The 17,544-nt window shown below is 38.4% G+C and overlaps 1 protein-coding gene across 5 annotated transcripts in view; it reads right to left on the reverse strand.

The window, feature by feature from the left end:
- KIF26B (kinesin family member 26B) overlaps nt 1-17,544 on the reverse strand; it is a 276,539-nt gene that overhangs the window by 168,426 nt on the left and 90,569 nt on the right. The window contains exon 1 of one of the 5 annotated variants that reach the window (XM_038130587.1): nt 13,770-13,796. The exons of 2 other annotated variants lie outside the window; for them this stretch is intronic. Coding sequence is in view for 1 of the 3 variants with exons in the window: in XM_038130585.1 (XP_037986513.1) it covers nt 13,662-13,745 (84 nt within the window). In the remaining 2 variants the exon portion in view is untranslated. Of the gene's footprint in view, nt 1-12,705; nt 13,107-13,661; nt 13,797-17,544 lie in introns of those variants that run through there. 2 more of the 5 variants (XM_038130585.1, XM_038130586.1) reach the window with 2 other exon arrangements.

Consider the following 17,544-nt stretch of genomic DNA (forward strand, 5'->3'; position numbering starts at 1 on the left):
CTACAAAGAAAATTAAGAAGGTGGAAATAATCTAATACATTCACGAATTCTGTATTTGTGGAGTACCACAAACAGAACAGAGAGAAGTGAGAAAAATAATGCTTATTTTAGTAATCACATATACTATGGGCAGATGCAGAATGGGGTTGTTCCCTAATTGTAGGGGTTTCAGTAATGTAAATAATATAACATAAATGCTGTTTTATCACATATCCTACACAACAAGTACTATAGGGATGGTCAGCTGCTCAAACTGCAAGTTCTGAAACATCTCTATGGTATTGACCACCAGTGCCTGCTGGACAGGCAGCAGCTCTCCTTCCTGCTCAATCACACCACATGCTTTGTTGCAGAAAACAGGGAGCTGTTGTTTACATTGACATATCATCTGCAAAAACCAGCATCCCTGATTGCCCTCCTAGAGACACCCTGGATGGACACTCATAAAACAGTGTGTTGGGCTTGTTAAGGACTCTCTTGATCCTGAGGGTCCAGCAGCACTGCCTGGTTTCCTTCCAGATGCTGGCAAACTTCCTAGGCAAAAAAAATCTGCTTCTTAGCAGGAACTCGCTCAGAGCTAAATTCCAAATATACATAATGTCTATCCTTGTGCTCCATTGATTTACTGTTTTCCTCAGCGGGAACACTTCTTAGTCAAGACCATATTACAGTGATACCAAAATGGGAACATACTTAGGACAGACAAAAATCAATATAAAATAAGAACTGGCCTAGCCACAGTTCAGGATCTCCTAACCTAGAAATTATTTCCATTTGTAGCAGTTTTTACTTTCTGCTATTGTGGTGGTTTTTTTTCAATAGTGAAATGCCTCTAAAAGCAGTGAAAGCTGAAATATTAACCTGAATTTCAGACATTCTCTAATTCTTAATCTGAGAAGCCTGCACCACTACTTTGTGTTACATGGGAAAAGACCCACAGAAGTATCTTGTGATACTCCAGCCCTCATAACCTCTAACTTAGGGTTTTGTCTGAACGAGTCCAAGTCGCTCTCTGTTGCTATCTTTTCCTTACATCCCTTTGGTCATGTAGCCAGTGGAAACAAAGGGGAAGGTGGTGCCATGCCAAATTCTGTGCCAGGCTGTGAACCTTTTACACATCCAGTACTTTCCAGAGTATTGTTTCTACTGCACAAATGTGTACATGTGGGTCAAGCTGCAGGCTGAGTACCTCACTAGACACCAAGATATGTGCCCACAATATTTGACTGACAAATCCTCATTTGTTCCCAGAATCCAATACATGTATGTAAAGCAGGGGGTAGAAAGGAGCCCAGAGTATTCACATATCCAAAAACTACTGACTTCAAGTCAGTTATTTTGCATTTCATTCTTTTGTCTCACAGATTAGGAGTGTAGAGATCATTCAAGCTACTAAGCCAAACTGAAGAGTGGGATTTGGAGACAATCTTACCATCTCATTTACTCTGTGCTCCAGTCACAGTACCAAATTAGCGCTTTCTCTTTTGGCCTTGTTTTCTGAAGTCACACATACACAAACTTGAGTAACTCACCCAGGATATATCATGCATTTAAGGTAAAATACTCACAGAACAGACATTTTCAAAGCTCTCAGAGAATTTTTTTCCCTATCCCAGTTCAAAATGCAGAGTTAAAAATTACTCTTTAAGCGTTAACATAAACTCAGGTGATTTTTTTTTTTTTACCTTTCTCTTTTTCCACACTAACATATGCCTGGAAAGCACAGTTCATGGAAATCTGCCCCTTTACTGTCACCATCTCTCTTAGTAAATGCTGTTTCTGTACTTAAGGGGGAAAAGACTTGATTCCTAAATTCTCTTTCTTTTCTGTGAGTACCCACATAGCATATACATGAGGTTTAAGATCAGTTAATAGGATATATTCTGAGAAATTCCTTTATAGAAATTTTGGCAGTACATCACTGCCTGGATAAGCAAAAAAAAAGACAAAGCATGAAACAACGCAACCTTTCATGCCTCAATAAAAACCTTTTAAGTGCACATGGAACAAGACAGATATCCCTCCCAAGGCTCCATTTTTTTCTTCTGTCTCATAAATGCAAGGCAACCATTAACCTCCTCTTTCTCTGCTTTCTGACACTACACAGCAAGAGCTGGAGATAAATCATGATTTAAATTCTGTACTTCATAGGAAAAAGATGGCTCTGCAGTTAAACCACAGGTGTCAGCCAGGATAGATTCTCTTCCCATTCCAATTACAGAGTCTCTCTGTGTATAAGATTCGCCATTGTGCAGTATGAGGTTAATTATATTTACATAAGGGCATTTTATAGCCAAGCTCATTAATGTTTCTAAAACTCCTAACTGAGGACTCCCAACTGAAATTACCTATGCATACCGTGCAAATGAAAGTTAGCATTTTTGAAAGATGTGAAATATCCATTGCTCTGGAGGTAGTGAAGCATTTGGGAATGTCCCCACAATCTAGCTAACATCAGTAACTGACTAATGAAGTGGATGCACAGAAATGTGTGAAATATATCCATATCTGAAGCTAAATTCAAAATATAAACCTGTGTTCAAGTTCACTATAAAGCAATTCTCAGTGTCCAGAATTCCTAACCTCAGGAGAGAAGCTCACCAGCAAGAAGAAATTGAAGGTAGAAAGCTCTCTTTCATAAACACACATACACTCATGAATGACTTCTTTGGCAATCTACTCTTTATTCAGAGCAGCACTGAATTTTCTGCCCAATAAATACTGACTAAATGGCTTTCTGGGTTATTTTAGACAATAAATGTCTACATTAACCAAGAAAAAAGTTCTACTCAAAGACTCGTCTTTTAAGGATGAATTGAGGGAAGCACTAAAGGACACATCTCTCAAAGCTCTGCATACCAAAAACATCATAAATTAATATAAAGCTGTTTATAACACAAGCTTAAGAACTTAATACCAAGTTTTCCATTACACATAATCAGGTACTCTGGCTGTTCTAAAATATTCGTCTTTTACCTTCCAACCAACTCCTTTTGGCTCATCAGTTTTTTCTCAGTCATAACAAGATACAGTTACTCTTCCCATTTGGCTCGAGGAGGCTGGTTTCTGGTGTGAGTGATGAAACAAGCAGCGGGAGGTGCGACTCACAGTTGCGCCTCATCCTGCATGTGATCCTTCTTCTGACACATGCGTGGAAAACCACATCTTTCCCAAGAACTAAGCAGCCCTGTTTTTCCTGGGCTTGATCTACTAATTCTTAAACATTGAGGCAAGACTCTAATTTACAAACTAATTTGGAAAACTGAAATAATTTGTCTACTTCCTTTAGTGCCTAAGAGTTCAGTGTCTGATGTCCTGGTACAGTAGATTGCAGAATGAGATTAAAAACCTGAAGTCTTCTGTCAGCCACCAGCTTCCCGGCCACTAAAACTGTCAGTGGAATTACAGTAACTTGCCTATAGGAAGCAGCATCAGGAAAAAACAGAGCAGGAGCTGACAGAAGGTTGTCTCTTCAGAAGGGAGGTTAATGAAGAAAATATTGGACTTCTACCTCACCTGCAAAAGGCATTTCTCACCAAGGGAATTTATCAGTAAGTAGCAGGCCCTCTTCCTACAAGTCAGATTTTCTCTGAGCCCTTCTGGTAATAATGACTTCATGCTTTTTGCCTAACATGGAAATTCTGGATTAAGTTCTGTACAGTAACAAAAAAAAGTGCAGCATAAATTTATGTTTGGTAGCATTCAAAGGACAAGATAACAGCGAGGATTCTTTTTACTCAGTATAAAAAAAGACAAATGTGGATAATTTGACATTTATTAGATTTCATTTTCATAATTTGGCCATGTTGTGGGGAGACGTTAGCATGTGAGAATAGGAAAGATAAATAATAATGGGTCAGTTTCAAATACCTTTGTTAAATACAGCTTTAAATGTTTTGAGTTAAAGCTGGTAAAGTGTTTATTGAACTACCATTAAACTGAAGTTGGATTTTAAGGGCAGAGGGGTAGAGAAAAAGAGAAATATTGTGCTGCCCACACAACTATCAAATTATTAACACATCCTTCACAGGGCAAAAAGGAACAATTACACCATTCAATCAGAGCAACTTGAAAGTGGTGGCGATTTCCAAAGTCATTCATCTTTTAGTACACCACAGAGTACCAAGGACATCCTCTGCATCTCTCACAAATCACTGACTACAACAGAAGACACATTTAAAGAATTATTCAGGACAAAGTTCACCTTTAGAAAAAAAAAATCCTTTTGAATCAGTAAGCAAGTTCCTGTAGCTAAGGGCACTGACATAATCCTACAGCATTCTGCCATTTGATTATGACCTTTTTCTCCCAGTAAAATACTGAGCAGCTCTATAGCCTGAGACCACTGCAACTACTGATACAGACTCTGTTTGAACAAGAGCAAGACAGCAGATCCTGATAGCCCTTTCCTTGTCAAAAGAATGTGTTCTATGAGAAAGAGGCTGTCAAAGAACACACATAATATCTGCTGCATTCAAACTCTTTCTTGGATGTAGACATCCTGAGGCTGCTTAGCAAAGGCAAGGCACTGTTCATTGTGAAACTCTGGGGAATATCTTTGAGCACACTTTGCTCCTACTTTACGCAAACTTGCACACAAAATCTGATCTATGGATCTAGCAGAAAGGGCTACTGTAACAGCACAGATTGTGGGTAAACACCAAACAAGGCACCTTAGAAAGAGCGAGGTTTTTCAAAGGGGGAATCGCTGGCATGGTAAGAATGTTGATTATGCTTTGTATTTAATCAGAGTCATGATTTAGTCTAAACTACTTTTATTTAAACATAAATTAGTTACCATGACAGCATGTAGAGTTTAATTGCAACCTCCAGCTTCCTGCTGTCCAAAAGAAAGATGACTTTTGACTATTGCAGCCACCTCCCATGTCCCTCTATAAAGCAGATAATAATAATGATGAATATCATCATTATCACTATTATTATTAACACAGATCCAGTGCACTCTTCAACACAGATGAAATCCAAATTTTTGCAGGCGTGGGCACATCTCCCCATCAAAGCTGCTATGTTATATTTAGTTCCATGTCAACTCAAGAGCTCATTAAATGGAAACATTTTGCCACGAATTGCTGAATGTCTCAAGATCAGCTACTTAGAGGCTGATCAGGCGTCCAAATAATGGTGGATACCTTCTCCATATGACATTTTCCTCAAATTCTTACACTTAAAGAGTTCTGCCTAACAAAACAGGGATGTTTTTTCCAGTTGGATCCCTCTAAGAGGCCTGGTGGGATTTATCCAAGAGTACTATTCAAGTGGATGGCTGATGTCATCGTGAGATGTCTCACAATGATTGCTGAACAGTCTTGGAAATCCAGAGAGGTCCTGATTGACTGAAAGCTTCAAAACACTGTCCAAATTCTCAGGAAGGGTAAAAGAAATGACCCTGGTGACTACAAGCCCGTCAGTCCCACTTCAGTGAGAAATGGTAAAATCATGAGGAAGATCATACTAGGAGTTATTGCAAAACAGCTGAAGGACATTACAGTCATTGGTCACAGCCAGCATGGCTCTGTGAGAGGATGTCCTGCTTGCCAACCAGACGTCTTTTTATGACAAGGTAACATACCTTGAATTCAGAACAGCAAATATCTACATCAAGTGAACTCAATTCCTGTACAGAAGTAGATGCAAGTCTGCAGTACTCATTTAATCAGAGTGACACAGCATGCAATTTTTATTTATTAGCTACTTCTTAATTATCAAACTATTTTCTGAAATGTAAGGCCTCTACCTTGTTACAAAACCACAACAGCTATCAGTACTACCTTTTTCAATACCATCAAAGTTTTCTCATGTCCCTTCAGGATTATGCCAGCCTTTTCTATTCCTCTCCAAGGAAGCTACAGGCTGCCTAGCCATTCTGGGATGTAAATATGCAGGCCCTCCTCGCTCCAGAAGGCCCTCAGTGAAGCAGACTTGCTACAGGCAGACTCCTGTAGGGCTGTGAGCCATCCCTTTCGAGTAAAGCACCATCAGCCAGGCCCACGTACGCCTCTCATTCACAAAGTTCCACCAGCCAAGCCTCTGCTGACAGAACAGCAATGTAAGGTTTCCCAGCTGGCATATTCCCATACCAACTCTGCAAATGAAAAATAGGAACATCAGCTAGCAAAGAGAGGTTCTGTTCTCAATTTTGTGTCTCTAAGCATTTTAGCAATGCAAAAAAAAAGGCACTGTGCAGCAACACAATAAAACTGCTTCCTTTCTCGTCAAGAAGATGGCAATAACATATCAATCTGTTGGAAAGCTGAGGCTGCCTAAAGCTTTCAGAAGTTTTTTTTTAATCTACTTTTATGAAATTGTTAATTCTCTCAGTTACCTATATATCTTGCTGCATTATAAAGCTATGCAGCTGGAAATTAATCGGATCTTTTTGCACTATGACTTATTCTCTATCAGATTAGTAACATTTTATTGGAGAAAATGCCTTTCTTTTGTGCCACTCAGTTAAAGCTGCTTCCATACATCCAGATTCAGCACTCTCACTGTAATCCCTTGTTGCATCAGCTACCTTTTGAGTCCTCAGCAGCCAGGCTAATTGTGCTAAAATAACTGGTGCAGCAATCAAAAGAGGAGCATGTCTGACTCCTGTGTGTCTGTGCACGTGGGGCAGTAGTTAAATGAAGTGACTGCATTTCTGAAGCTGAGGCACAGCTCTATTGCACTGCATGCAGGAGCAATGCATTTGTTATGGAAACAAGCTTTCATTCCTCCGATCAGTTACCAACTGCCAGCAATGTCAAGACATCATAAGAAGTTCAAATCTCACTGTAGCTGTTTCCTTATCACAAACAACAATCTGTGAGACACTGACCTTTCACTTGTCAGTTGACAAGAACAGCTCTAGAAGCTACCAGAGTGTGACAGCATGTGGGCTTAACTTAAATGGCATTATTGACCCAGAAAGGAACCTCTTTCTGTAGCTAGCAAGAGAATAAGGGATAAAAACCAGAATTAGTTTATCCACACATAGGTGGAATCATTAGTCTTATATTTAAGTAAAAACATATAGTTACATTCTACCACGAAAATACAAGGAGAGAGAACTACTTCATTTACAGTACGGAAAAATCATCTGACAGGCTTAGAGATTCCTGCAATGATTACTGCATAAGAATGTGGCATAATGCAAATTCAGTCCATGCATATAATCACCTCAAGGTGAGCAAGATCATAGCCCCCCTTTTGGGGGGCTAAAATCAGTACACACCTGGCAGGTCTCTTACCAACCTGCTCATGGAAAGGTGCATGGGTTTGACCCCCAGGGATCTAGAAAGCTTCTATTTGGAAACTAGTACCATTCCAATGGCTTCCCCATTGGAAGTAAATCATGACTATCAGCTTTTTTAAAAACTGCTGACACAGGTTTAATCATATTAGAGCTGGCAGACACCACAACAATCCAAATTGCCCTTTTCTGCTCCCATACTATGAATAGTCCCTTGAAGATGCTTCTTCCCTCATTGTACTGATGTGAAGATGGGGCAACAGTTGATATCGAGTTACCAGTGCTCATGGGAGCAGCCATCAAAGTGTCTCTTTTCCAGAGGAGTCTTTAGCTTTTTTTGCTAAGGAAAAAACCCTGACTGTTCTGCAGAAGTTACACAGCAGCAGGAGTGACCTCTGTAAATTTAACAAGGTTGGTCTTTCTAATCTGTCACAATACATGAACACCTCTTTCTTTCACGTTAATAATAAAAAAATCCTGCTGACATTTTAAAAGTATTTTATTACAGCAACAATTATAACATTTAACAGGAATACATGAAAAGAATTCAAAAGGTTCCAGAAGAGCATTCAAATGAGATCAGGAACTGGACAGAAACAGTTGCTTTCTGCCCTGAAGGTGAATGCCTTAAGCCATACATTTGGTTGCCCTATTACCTTAGTTTGCATAGCTACAGCTGTTATTAGCAGTCATAAAAATCACCCAACTGTAAGCATTTGACTTGGAGGCCACTTCCTGGGGTGAATTCCATAGGCTGACAAGGTGCTCAGTTATGCTAGGTTGTCTTCTGTTTGCTCTAGATTTATTGCCCTCTCAGCTAATGAAAGAAAAAAAAATAGGAGAAGCACATCCTCAACTAGACTTAATCAGATAAAAATTTAGTTGGTGCATACTGTAAATTGTTAGTAAGTGAGCCTCTCTCTGTTCTGGTTCCCTTTCAGTGTCACAAATGGATCAACTTGTGACCATCAGGACACACACTTGGTAAGGCACTCGGAGTGGGATGGATCTTTCACACACAGCACTGAACAGCCTCTGCTTTTCACATAAGCTCCTAGACTACTCCTATTTTCCAAGCTAATCATGTTTTTGTCTCCTCTCATTTGCCGCAACTTCTATCATGTTTTCCATGAAAACTGTTTGTTTCAGCTTAGATTTGCAAGCCTTGAAGGGATCCAAGCTAAGCACCGTTTTCCAGGCTCTAACTCAATACTACATTATCCAGAGCTGACCCAGCATTTAATTCAAGTGCACACAATGATCTGTCCCCAGTATATGCAATTTGCATTTTGGTTTGCAGGAACCATCATAATCCATCTTCACTATGACAGCTTTACAGTACAAAGATGACATTCCCATGTGTCCCCTTAGGGCCTTTGTACACTAAGAACTTTCAACATGCTAACTGTCCATTCTCAGCTTTAATTCTGTGCACATTCACTTGCAGACTGAGTAATTAATACCAATCCCCATCTCTACTGACCAGCTGAATAAGGTCAGACAATATTTGGCTCTCATCACTGATTTTAAACTACCATTTTTTAGGAAATGCTGAGACATAACTCCTTACTATTCTCAGATTGGATTTTAAAAAATCAGTGATCAGCTTGGAAATATAGACTACAGACATGCATATTCTCAAAACTGCACCATTCTGAAAAATTAATTAGAGGAAGGGGCACAGGCTTTACTCTGGGTGTGCTCTACAGCTGTTTCTGAAAATGCAGGAGACAGAACAACTGAATAACCATTCAGCACTATGCAGCACTAACAAATAGCAATCACTCCTCAAGAGATTATATTCTTTCAAATTCCATCAGTATAACATATCATGGCAATTTTGAGTGGACAAATAACAACCTGATTCATCAGGAATTATTTTCCTCTAAAACAGAACTCAGATCAAACCAAGGGTAGACACCACACAACTTTAATGACTGTGTGGTGTCTAGGATTTGCTGCCTAGGAAAAATGCTGCAAAAGATAAATACAAGATAATTATATGCAAGGTCTTGTGCATCTTGCTGCCCAACTTATTTAACTCTGGAATGCAGCACACACAGTAAATACTACCAATTCTTTACTCTTTATTCATAGCTGCACTGTGTGTATACTTTCACAGCAAAACTTGTTCACGGTACCTATCCACAGCATGCTCTTCCATCTTTTGTTATAAATGATTGCCTGTCTTTGAACTACATTCATCTCAGGTAGATTTGTGCATTGTAAATTTTCCAAGGCTCTTGTCATTATTTAAATTTTAGCATCCTTGTAGGCTTATTATTTCCTAATTTTTACTAGTAGAATTTGCTCGTTTTTATTACTGTCTGAAAGTATACTATCAAGTCTTACAACTACATTCATTTCTTTCTCTTTAAAGTCAGTCTGAACTAACTTCAAATGGCACAGTTGTACTTATTTTTCTTCTTTTTATCTTTTTTTTTTTTAAACACTCTGACAATGAATACAAACGTTCTTCTACACAGGACCAACAACAACAAAAATTCATTGCCCCAAGGACTTTGCACAAGAAACTAAACAGACAAAATATACTTCACTATTGTTTAAAAATAAACAGTGATTAAAATTAGTGCAGGAACAATTGGTTGATACTTTTGTAAGCAAACAGAAGGATTATACTAACTGGCCCCTTGGGGATAAAACAGATTTACAACAGATTTAATTAAATGTATTTAATGAAATTCAAATATAATAAGAACAAACTAGCTCACCATCTGAAATGATGCCTGAACTCTAGTAAACTATTCTGAACTGTAATACATGTCTCATTGTCATCTTCAGTTTTAATTTTGGCTTATTGCAATGAGAATTTTTCTTTGCACATGAACTGTTTTGAATGTTTCCCTTCCATTTTATTTAGTGGGTTTGCAATGTAAAATTTTCAGAAGCTACTTTTAAATTAATTTTTGAAAGGAACTCTTTATTCTAATTTAATTACTTTTTTTTAATAGAGCATCATGGACTGATTTGCTGCTCCATAGTAACATGTCAAAAGAAGGATCACTGACCACAGGTCAGGGCAAATATAGTGCTGTAATCTGTTTAAATGAAGTGAAAGGTCCCACTGTCTCTTCCCCAGGTTTAGTACAGGCACTTCATAAGGCATCCTGCACAGACATCTACTCTAGGACAAATGGAATACAAGATGGGCATGAACCAGCTCCAAAATGTAGAGCAGTACCACATATGCAGGATAACAACCAAGCCTTCTGGAACTAATGCTTGCTGATGCTTATTGCAGTGTCCCCTATGGACAATGGGGTTCATTCACAAAGGGTGCAGTCTTATCCCCCATGAATAGCTGATTATAAAACTACAAAAAAAAAAAAAAAAAAAAAAAAAAAACCAAACTTTTTCAAACTGATTTTTTCCATTTTCCAGCAGAAAAGCATTACTGTAAGGTTCCCTAGGAAAAAACAGACTACTGTAGGAGCATGAAAGGATTTTAATATTTCCTGGAATTACTTTTATAAAGTCAGAAATCAAGGCAAAGTAAACAAGAAACTCCTGGACTCAGGAGCTTTTTGAAAAAATATATTTCAATGATACTAAACCTAAAAACTTCAGAGGTCAATTTAGAACTTCTACAGTCTTTTTCTTTCCCAAGGGCATGCTTTCAAGTGAATCCCACTAAAGCAGAGTCCTTATTTGCAAGTTTCTTTTCTTCTCAGAAAGCACAGTAGCAGCCTGTTGTAAAAGGCAGAGTGTATGAACTCTGCGCAGTTGATAAAAATTCCAGCTCAAGCTGTATTTGAAGATAAAAAACAACCAACCAGCAAGATATTTTTAGTCAGTCCCTTCTGTTACCAATGTTTTTTTCAAATTGTTCTGAGCCCTTATGATTTCTGTTTCATAATCCACTCTGATATTGATTCTTTCAGGCAGGCACAGAAAAAACTAACCTCAACACACAAAATTACAAGATGGCCCTTTTTGTCCTGAGTGTAACAGGAGAAAAGGTTATTCTCTCATCTCTTCACAGCCTGCATAGCAGCCACCTAAGGCATATCCTTCAACCCTCCTGTACATCCACTTCTAAACACATCTAGTGTAGCACAATAAAATTTGTTTCCTCCCTCCCAAGTATTTTTTATCATTTTAGAGATATGGACTTTAAAGTCTGCAAAATATTATGGGTACCAATTCAACTGGGTTCACATTATATATTTCCCAGTAAAATTTCATTTTTCCCTACTCCATGTCCATGCAACATTTAAAAAGTCTTGGGAGGAAATTCTCTAATGGCCCAAGCACAAACTCTTGCTACTCTTACTGTAGTAGAGTTGTGGCCACTGATAGGTCCTTTAGCTTTCTGAGTTAGCATCTAAAGATTCTTCAAGAAATTATGAAGAGGCATTTATACTCAATGTATTCAAACTGGCCAAAAGAATGCTAGCAGCAATAGCATTACCAGAGATTTTTTTTAATCATGAATCATATAAAATTTTCCATGAGCTAGCAAGGGATACTGAAGAGTAAAACTGAGGAGTTATTCATTCATAACCTAGAGGTGCCCTCCCACTCTCTCACACTCAAAAGGAAATCAAGCCATAATAATCCTCCACTGCCACACTTGAAACCACCTTCCCCGGAGAACAGAGGAGGAATAAGGTGCTTTATTATTCATATTCACTGAATCATAAAATGCCTGGAGGCCACAGAAGTAACGGCCCGTTGCACCCATGCCAACTGTCCCTGCTTCAGAGACAAAGCATTGAGATGGCAGGGAGAAATAGCAAATATTCCTAATATATGAGTAAGGTGATTGAGCAGTGAATGGAAAAGGAAGCAGAGAAATCCACATCACTGAAACTGGAAAAATCTCATCATCTGAACATAGACAACACCCCTATCTCAAGCCCTTTTCCAGAAACCTTGAACTAAAGAAGATCAGGTGCATTTCATCTACCTTTACATAAGTAGGAATAAATCTTGATAAACTGGGCTGTGGCAATGTTTAAAAGGATCTTTACAAAGGTTCTGAAGTGCAAGACAACAGTCAGGAGATCATAAGCATTGCTACTAAATCCTGGCTGCAAATGGCATGTCCCAGCATTTAGGATTATAGAGGCAAAGACCCTTGTGACAACTGACTAGGGATGGAAAACAATGAAAAGCCAGTAACATGAGAATTAGATTTTTCCCTCCAAAGCACTCAGCTGCATGAAAACAACTTGATCCCTCATTCAGCATTTACATCTAAAGGAAAAATAAAACAGATAAGCTTTAGGACACCCTCTGATGCTCTTTTAATTTGTCAAAGAAGCGTGGTGGCCAGGAACCTTTTGCTGTGTTGTTCTCTTAAGTCACTTGAATCTTGATATATCATTTACTGGACAGGACAAACAATATTATTTTTGGTTTACATTATTTCAAAGCAAAAGTATTAGAAATCTCAACAAGCATGCAAACTAAGCCTCAGTTAAACCTACCTGGCATTGCAAGACTCTTCAAAATGACTTTTGTAGAAACTGGTCCAAATGCAGACAAAGCTTTGTGAGTGCATTTTCCCTGTCAGTCCTGTCTCTGATCACAGCCATGATGTATCGGTATCGCACAATTACAAACCATGTCACATCCTTTTCTACCTCCTGCACACTGGCAACAAACTTCACACTAAGTCCTCAGGGATCAGAGAGACTGATCAATTAAGCACTGATAGTATCTCATTACATTTTCTTGTGATGCGCTCTCTATAATTTCTTTAATAGCACTTGAATTAATTTTTCATTTTCTATGTGGCACTGCAGTAACTGGGAAAACAGACAAGAATAAAACAAAGAGATGACTGTGCTTATGATTTGTGTTTAAATCCAGCTACATTGCCTAGCTCCAGCAGCCTGAAACCTGTCAGGAAGGAAAGCAATAATAAACCATATCTGTCATCTATCTTTTACAGGAACGAGTATATCACTATATGCTTTAAAAGTCGGGTTTTTTTTTAAAAAACAGGCCTAAATTCTGCTTTTATTAATAGCCTTGATGTAAAGAACTGGTAGGGTTCACATAACAGGTGTTTTATAATTATCCAGTGACACTGAGCATGCAGCCACAGAAAAGTCAGCAAAGCAGAAGTGATTTCATCAAGCAGAGCTCCAACTTTTAATTCTTTTTCTGCCCTTCCCACTAGGCTTTAGATAAATTTAGGCAGATATTTAATATACACTTATACATGCCACTTTCCCAAGTTAAAAAAGCATCGATTTGAAGTAAAGCTTGACAGATTCATATATTTGATTCAAAGAGCTCTCCCAATAGAAACATTTCATTCACACACCAACACACACAACTGTGACCTTGCACTGGTTGCACCGTAGTCACTTGACACTCACATCTACCAGTTACACCTGAGACTTTCCTGGTGTATAGAACCCAAGTCCTCAGATACCTGAATGACAGATGTGATGGTAACTTCAGTGCTCTCATACAAGGAGGAGCTACAGACTCTTCTGCTGAGGTTTGCTAGCACCATTAGCCACAATGAGTACCAACCAACCTCTTGGAAGATGAAAGCTCATTGCCATTCCTTTAACCTTTGGAGCAGCTCTGAATTCTGCTTGAGAGGTTATGTGGAAGTGAAAGGCGAAATGCAATTTCATTTCTTCTCAGAGCAGTTTTCAGACTTAAAAGATGTTTTCATTACCTGAGAGAGGCTTTTCTCACCCTTGTACAGATGCAATTCCTTTTTCTTCATAAAACACATCTTGACACATTCAAAGTTCAAAAGAAGCTGGACAATCAGGTTTCTGCTTTTATTTGTCAAGAGCAGTTCCAACAGACTCTTCAGAGCAGGGTGATACAAGAAGAGTATGGAGAAAAAAAGCTTCCCCATTCACCAACCCAAAAGGGAAGTGGAGGCCCCTCTGAGTGCAAGATGCCATATTTGCTCCCATCACCACAGCTGTTCCCACACTCTGGCTGATCAGATCTTACAGGGCTGATGTTGCTCTCAGTCTTATCTGTATTACACCAATGTAGCCATGTCAGCTACAAAGCTATTATCCTGGAGTGAGACAGAAGAGGGTCTGGTCCCAAATGTATTCTATCTGATAACACCCACCTCTCAAGTCCTCAGTGCCCTTGAATATTATTGGAGAACCAACCACTTTAACTCAAATCTACTGAATTAACAAGAACTGGCCCAACAGAGAAGTTGATGTTCCCTCTCTGATGCCATTTCAGAAGCACTTTAGAGAAAAGAAAACAATGGTTTTACATGATAGCTCTGTGAAATCACATTTCAGAGTTACACCATGCATTCCTTACTTCCCATAAGCACAGCATAGTATCAAAGCAAAAGGTTTTGTAAGTTTATTTTTTGCATAGCAACATACTTCTCCATGTTTAAAGTCTCAAATACTTTTCTAAGAAGGAGTCAAGTAACAGAAGTCTATAAAAGGCACAGAAATATGGTGTTTCTAAATCTCATCTTAATTCTATGTCCCATTTATGTAAAGCAATGTGAGAAGCAAATGTCTTAGTCAGTGAGACAGTACATTGATCTGTGTCTTTTTTGAGTGATATCCCTTAGGAATTTAAAGGGAAGGTCCTAAGAAATTGCTCTCCAATTCATTTGTCATCCCCTCCTTCTGATCTCAATTAGAATGAGTTGACTTTGGTTTAGTATATTTATTTTTCCTCCCTCTTTGCAACAGATGCTGAACAACTAGTAAAATACAGGAGTATCACCTACAAGACTGAATCTTTATGGAAAAGTAAGGACCAAAATGTTTCTCGGATGAATGATTCAACCCAAGAGAACTTTTAGAATCTTTACACACTTCAGTAAGGAATAAAAAAAAAGTTAAAATAATTCTGAAATGTACAACATCCACATGAAACTCTGGAAATGTTGTAGAAATTGTTAGAAAAGCACTTTTCACTGATGTGTTTATCACAGGCCTCCCTCCAAAACACAGCTCCTCTCATCCACTTTCAGAAGAGAGGGACAAAGAATTCATCTAAGCACTGAGTATCCTCCTCCCAGGGAACCCAGTTATACCTGTGCCAGCAAGATTCAGTGACAGTTTCAGAAATTCTAGTCCTTACCTATATACTGGAGGTACTTATAAAGCAATTTATATCCAACTTTTTTTTTAAATCCTCATATCATAAAGAAGGGACCTTTTTATTGCCCATAATCCTTTTATGAATTTTCCTAAGCTTTTGGCCTCAATACTTTTTCTAATAAGTTTCAAAAAACTGTACATTGCATAAAAAGTGTATTTCCTCTTACTTCCAAACTGGCTGTACTAGCTCTCTATGTTCTCGAACTATGAAATAAAGCAGGAGCTGACCATTTTTCCCTCTAGTTCTGTGCCACCTTGTTTACATCATAGGAAATGAAAGGACAATTTTGCCTTTGTATCAGTTTTGTCTTCCCTCTTCTCTATCCCATCTCTACATCAGTTTTCTCACTGCTGAAACACCTCCTCTCAGTTTCTATTTTTTTCAATTAATGCAAGCAATCAGCACAGCTATTATTTAAGAAATGAAACTAGTCTCACATGGACAAAATCCTTAAGCTGCAAGCAGGGAAGGAAACCAAGACTACAAATCCTCACTAATTGTGATCTTCTGGCTTTTGCTAATTTGAAGGATTAACTCACTCCTGTAATAGTCCAGATTTCTTCCTCACATCACAATTGAGTCACGGGGTTTTCATATTCACAGGATAAGCCTATTTAGCTCTTTTCAGTCCATGGGATACCCTTTACCTCTTTCTTCCCTTGGTCACCCCAGCACCATGAAGGGGAAAAGTAATGATTCTAAGGTCATTAAGCCATGCATAAAAATGCCATAAGAGATCAAATCATGCCAGAGAAATGCAAAAAAATAAACCTCACCTACAGTTCACATAGATTCCAGTTTCCCCCCTTGATGATATTAGGAAAGCAGTATACAACTGGGCTGTTAGTTGAAGGGGTAGACAGGAGGAATGAAATACAAATAGCCAACTCCAGTAATATACAAATTGGATGATCAAACAATCATGGCAAAATGTCAGCTGATGACATACATTGACTTTAGTGGGGTCATATCTAATTATTAGTGACTTGGTTTAAAAAGGCTTTTAGCCAGAGGAAAGCTACTTCAGAGATAACAACTAATGCATAGGGGAAGAGGGCAACAGAGATAATCAAGCAAGGATATAATTTCAGTGCCAATGAATGTGTTTGACAATCTGTTTCTTGGCCCAGTCAAACAACCTTTGTAAATAAAATTCTTGCACTTTCAGTGTATAGTCTGATTATGGAGCCACTTTGTTAAGAGTCCAGGTCACAGAATGAAAAAATATAAATAAATAAAATCAGTGCAAGAATTTGCACACATCTGCTCAGCATCATCATTCAGGAGCTCACAGTAATAGGAACAAAAAGGTTTTTACTACATTCAGGGAGCCATCATAGTCAAACGTGTATCTCATACATATGGTGACTGAACTGCTTTTGAAACATAAGCCATCCAAGAAATTCTGGACCAAAGCCTAACTGCACAAAGGCAAAATACCTCCAGCATTTGGTATCTCAGGGAATTGTGTGTGGTTGTGGAAGAACACAATACTAGAAAGGTCAGTATACAAATCTCTTTTCCTGTTGCTGCTAAGATGCTTTGGTGAAATAGGTCTGGCTCTAGGAAGCATGGAATAAGTACAGAAAACACCTGTTGGTCTGCAAATGGAGCAAGTAGCTTGCTTTCTGTACCTTGCATTATATGTTTTAGAAGCTACTTAAATTACCCTGGCACCAATGTAGCAATCATTAACATTTTATCTTCATTCTGCTGAACACTAAGAAGCAATAGAAGCAGCAGCAAACAGAAGAGAAATAAATTATACAGCAAGGAAAAAAATTGGAATCCAAATTCTGGATGGCAATACCTCCCGCACAGGCACTGGCTCTCCATCTTGCACCCAACTCTAATCATTAGCAGTTTCTTTTTAAAAGCCTGGGCCTGAATGAATTGATGTGTTATATGACAGCCATGACCTAAGTAAACTCCAAACAAATCATTCATCACAGCAATGCTCCAGAACAAGCCGGTACATTCTCAGAGAACTGTTCTTTTAAACACACATTATACATAAAGAGGTAACAGAAAGCACATATTGTAGGCTTTCATCAATTGTACACAAACAAAGCCTTTTATAATTCTGAATAGGTTTGAGATCATTATGCCTGGGGCCAAGAGGTTCTCAGTAGTTTAAGATCTAATTTTCCAAACTTTTGGTCAAAAGAGTATTTTTAAGTGCAGGGGAGGAAAGAACACTT

The sequence above is a fragment of the Motacilla alba genome, chromosome 3, assembly GCF_015832195.1.
Source record: "Motacilla alba alba isolate MOTALB_02 chromosome 3, Motacilla_alba_V1.0_pri, whole genome shotgun sequence".
Classification (NCBI taxonomy): domain Eukaryota; kingdom Metazoa; phylum Chordata; class Aves; order Passeriformes; family Motacillidae; genus Motacilla; species Motacilla alba.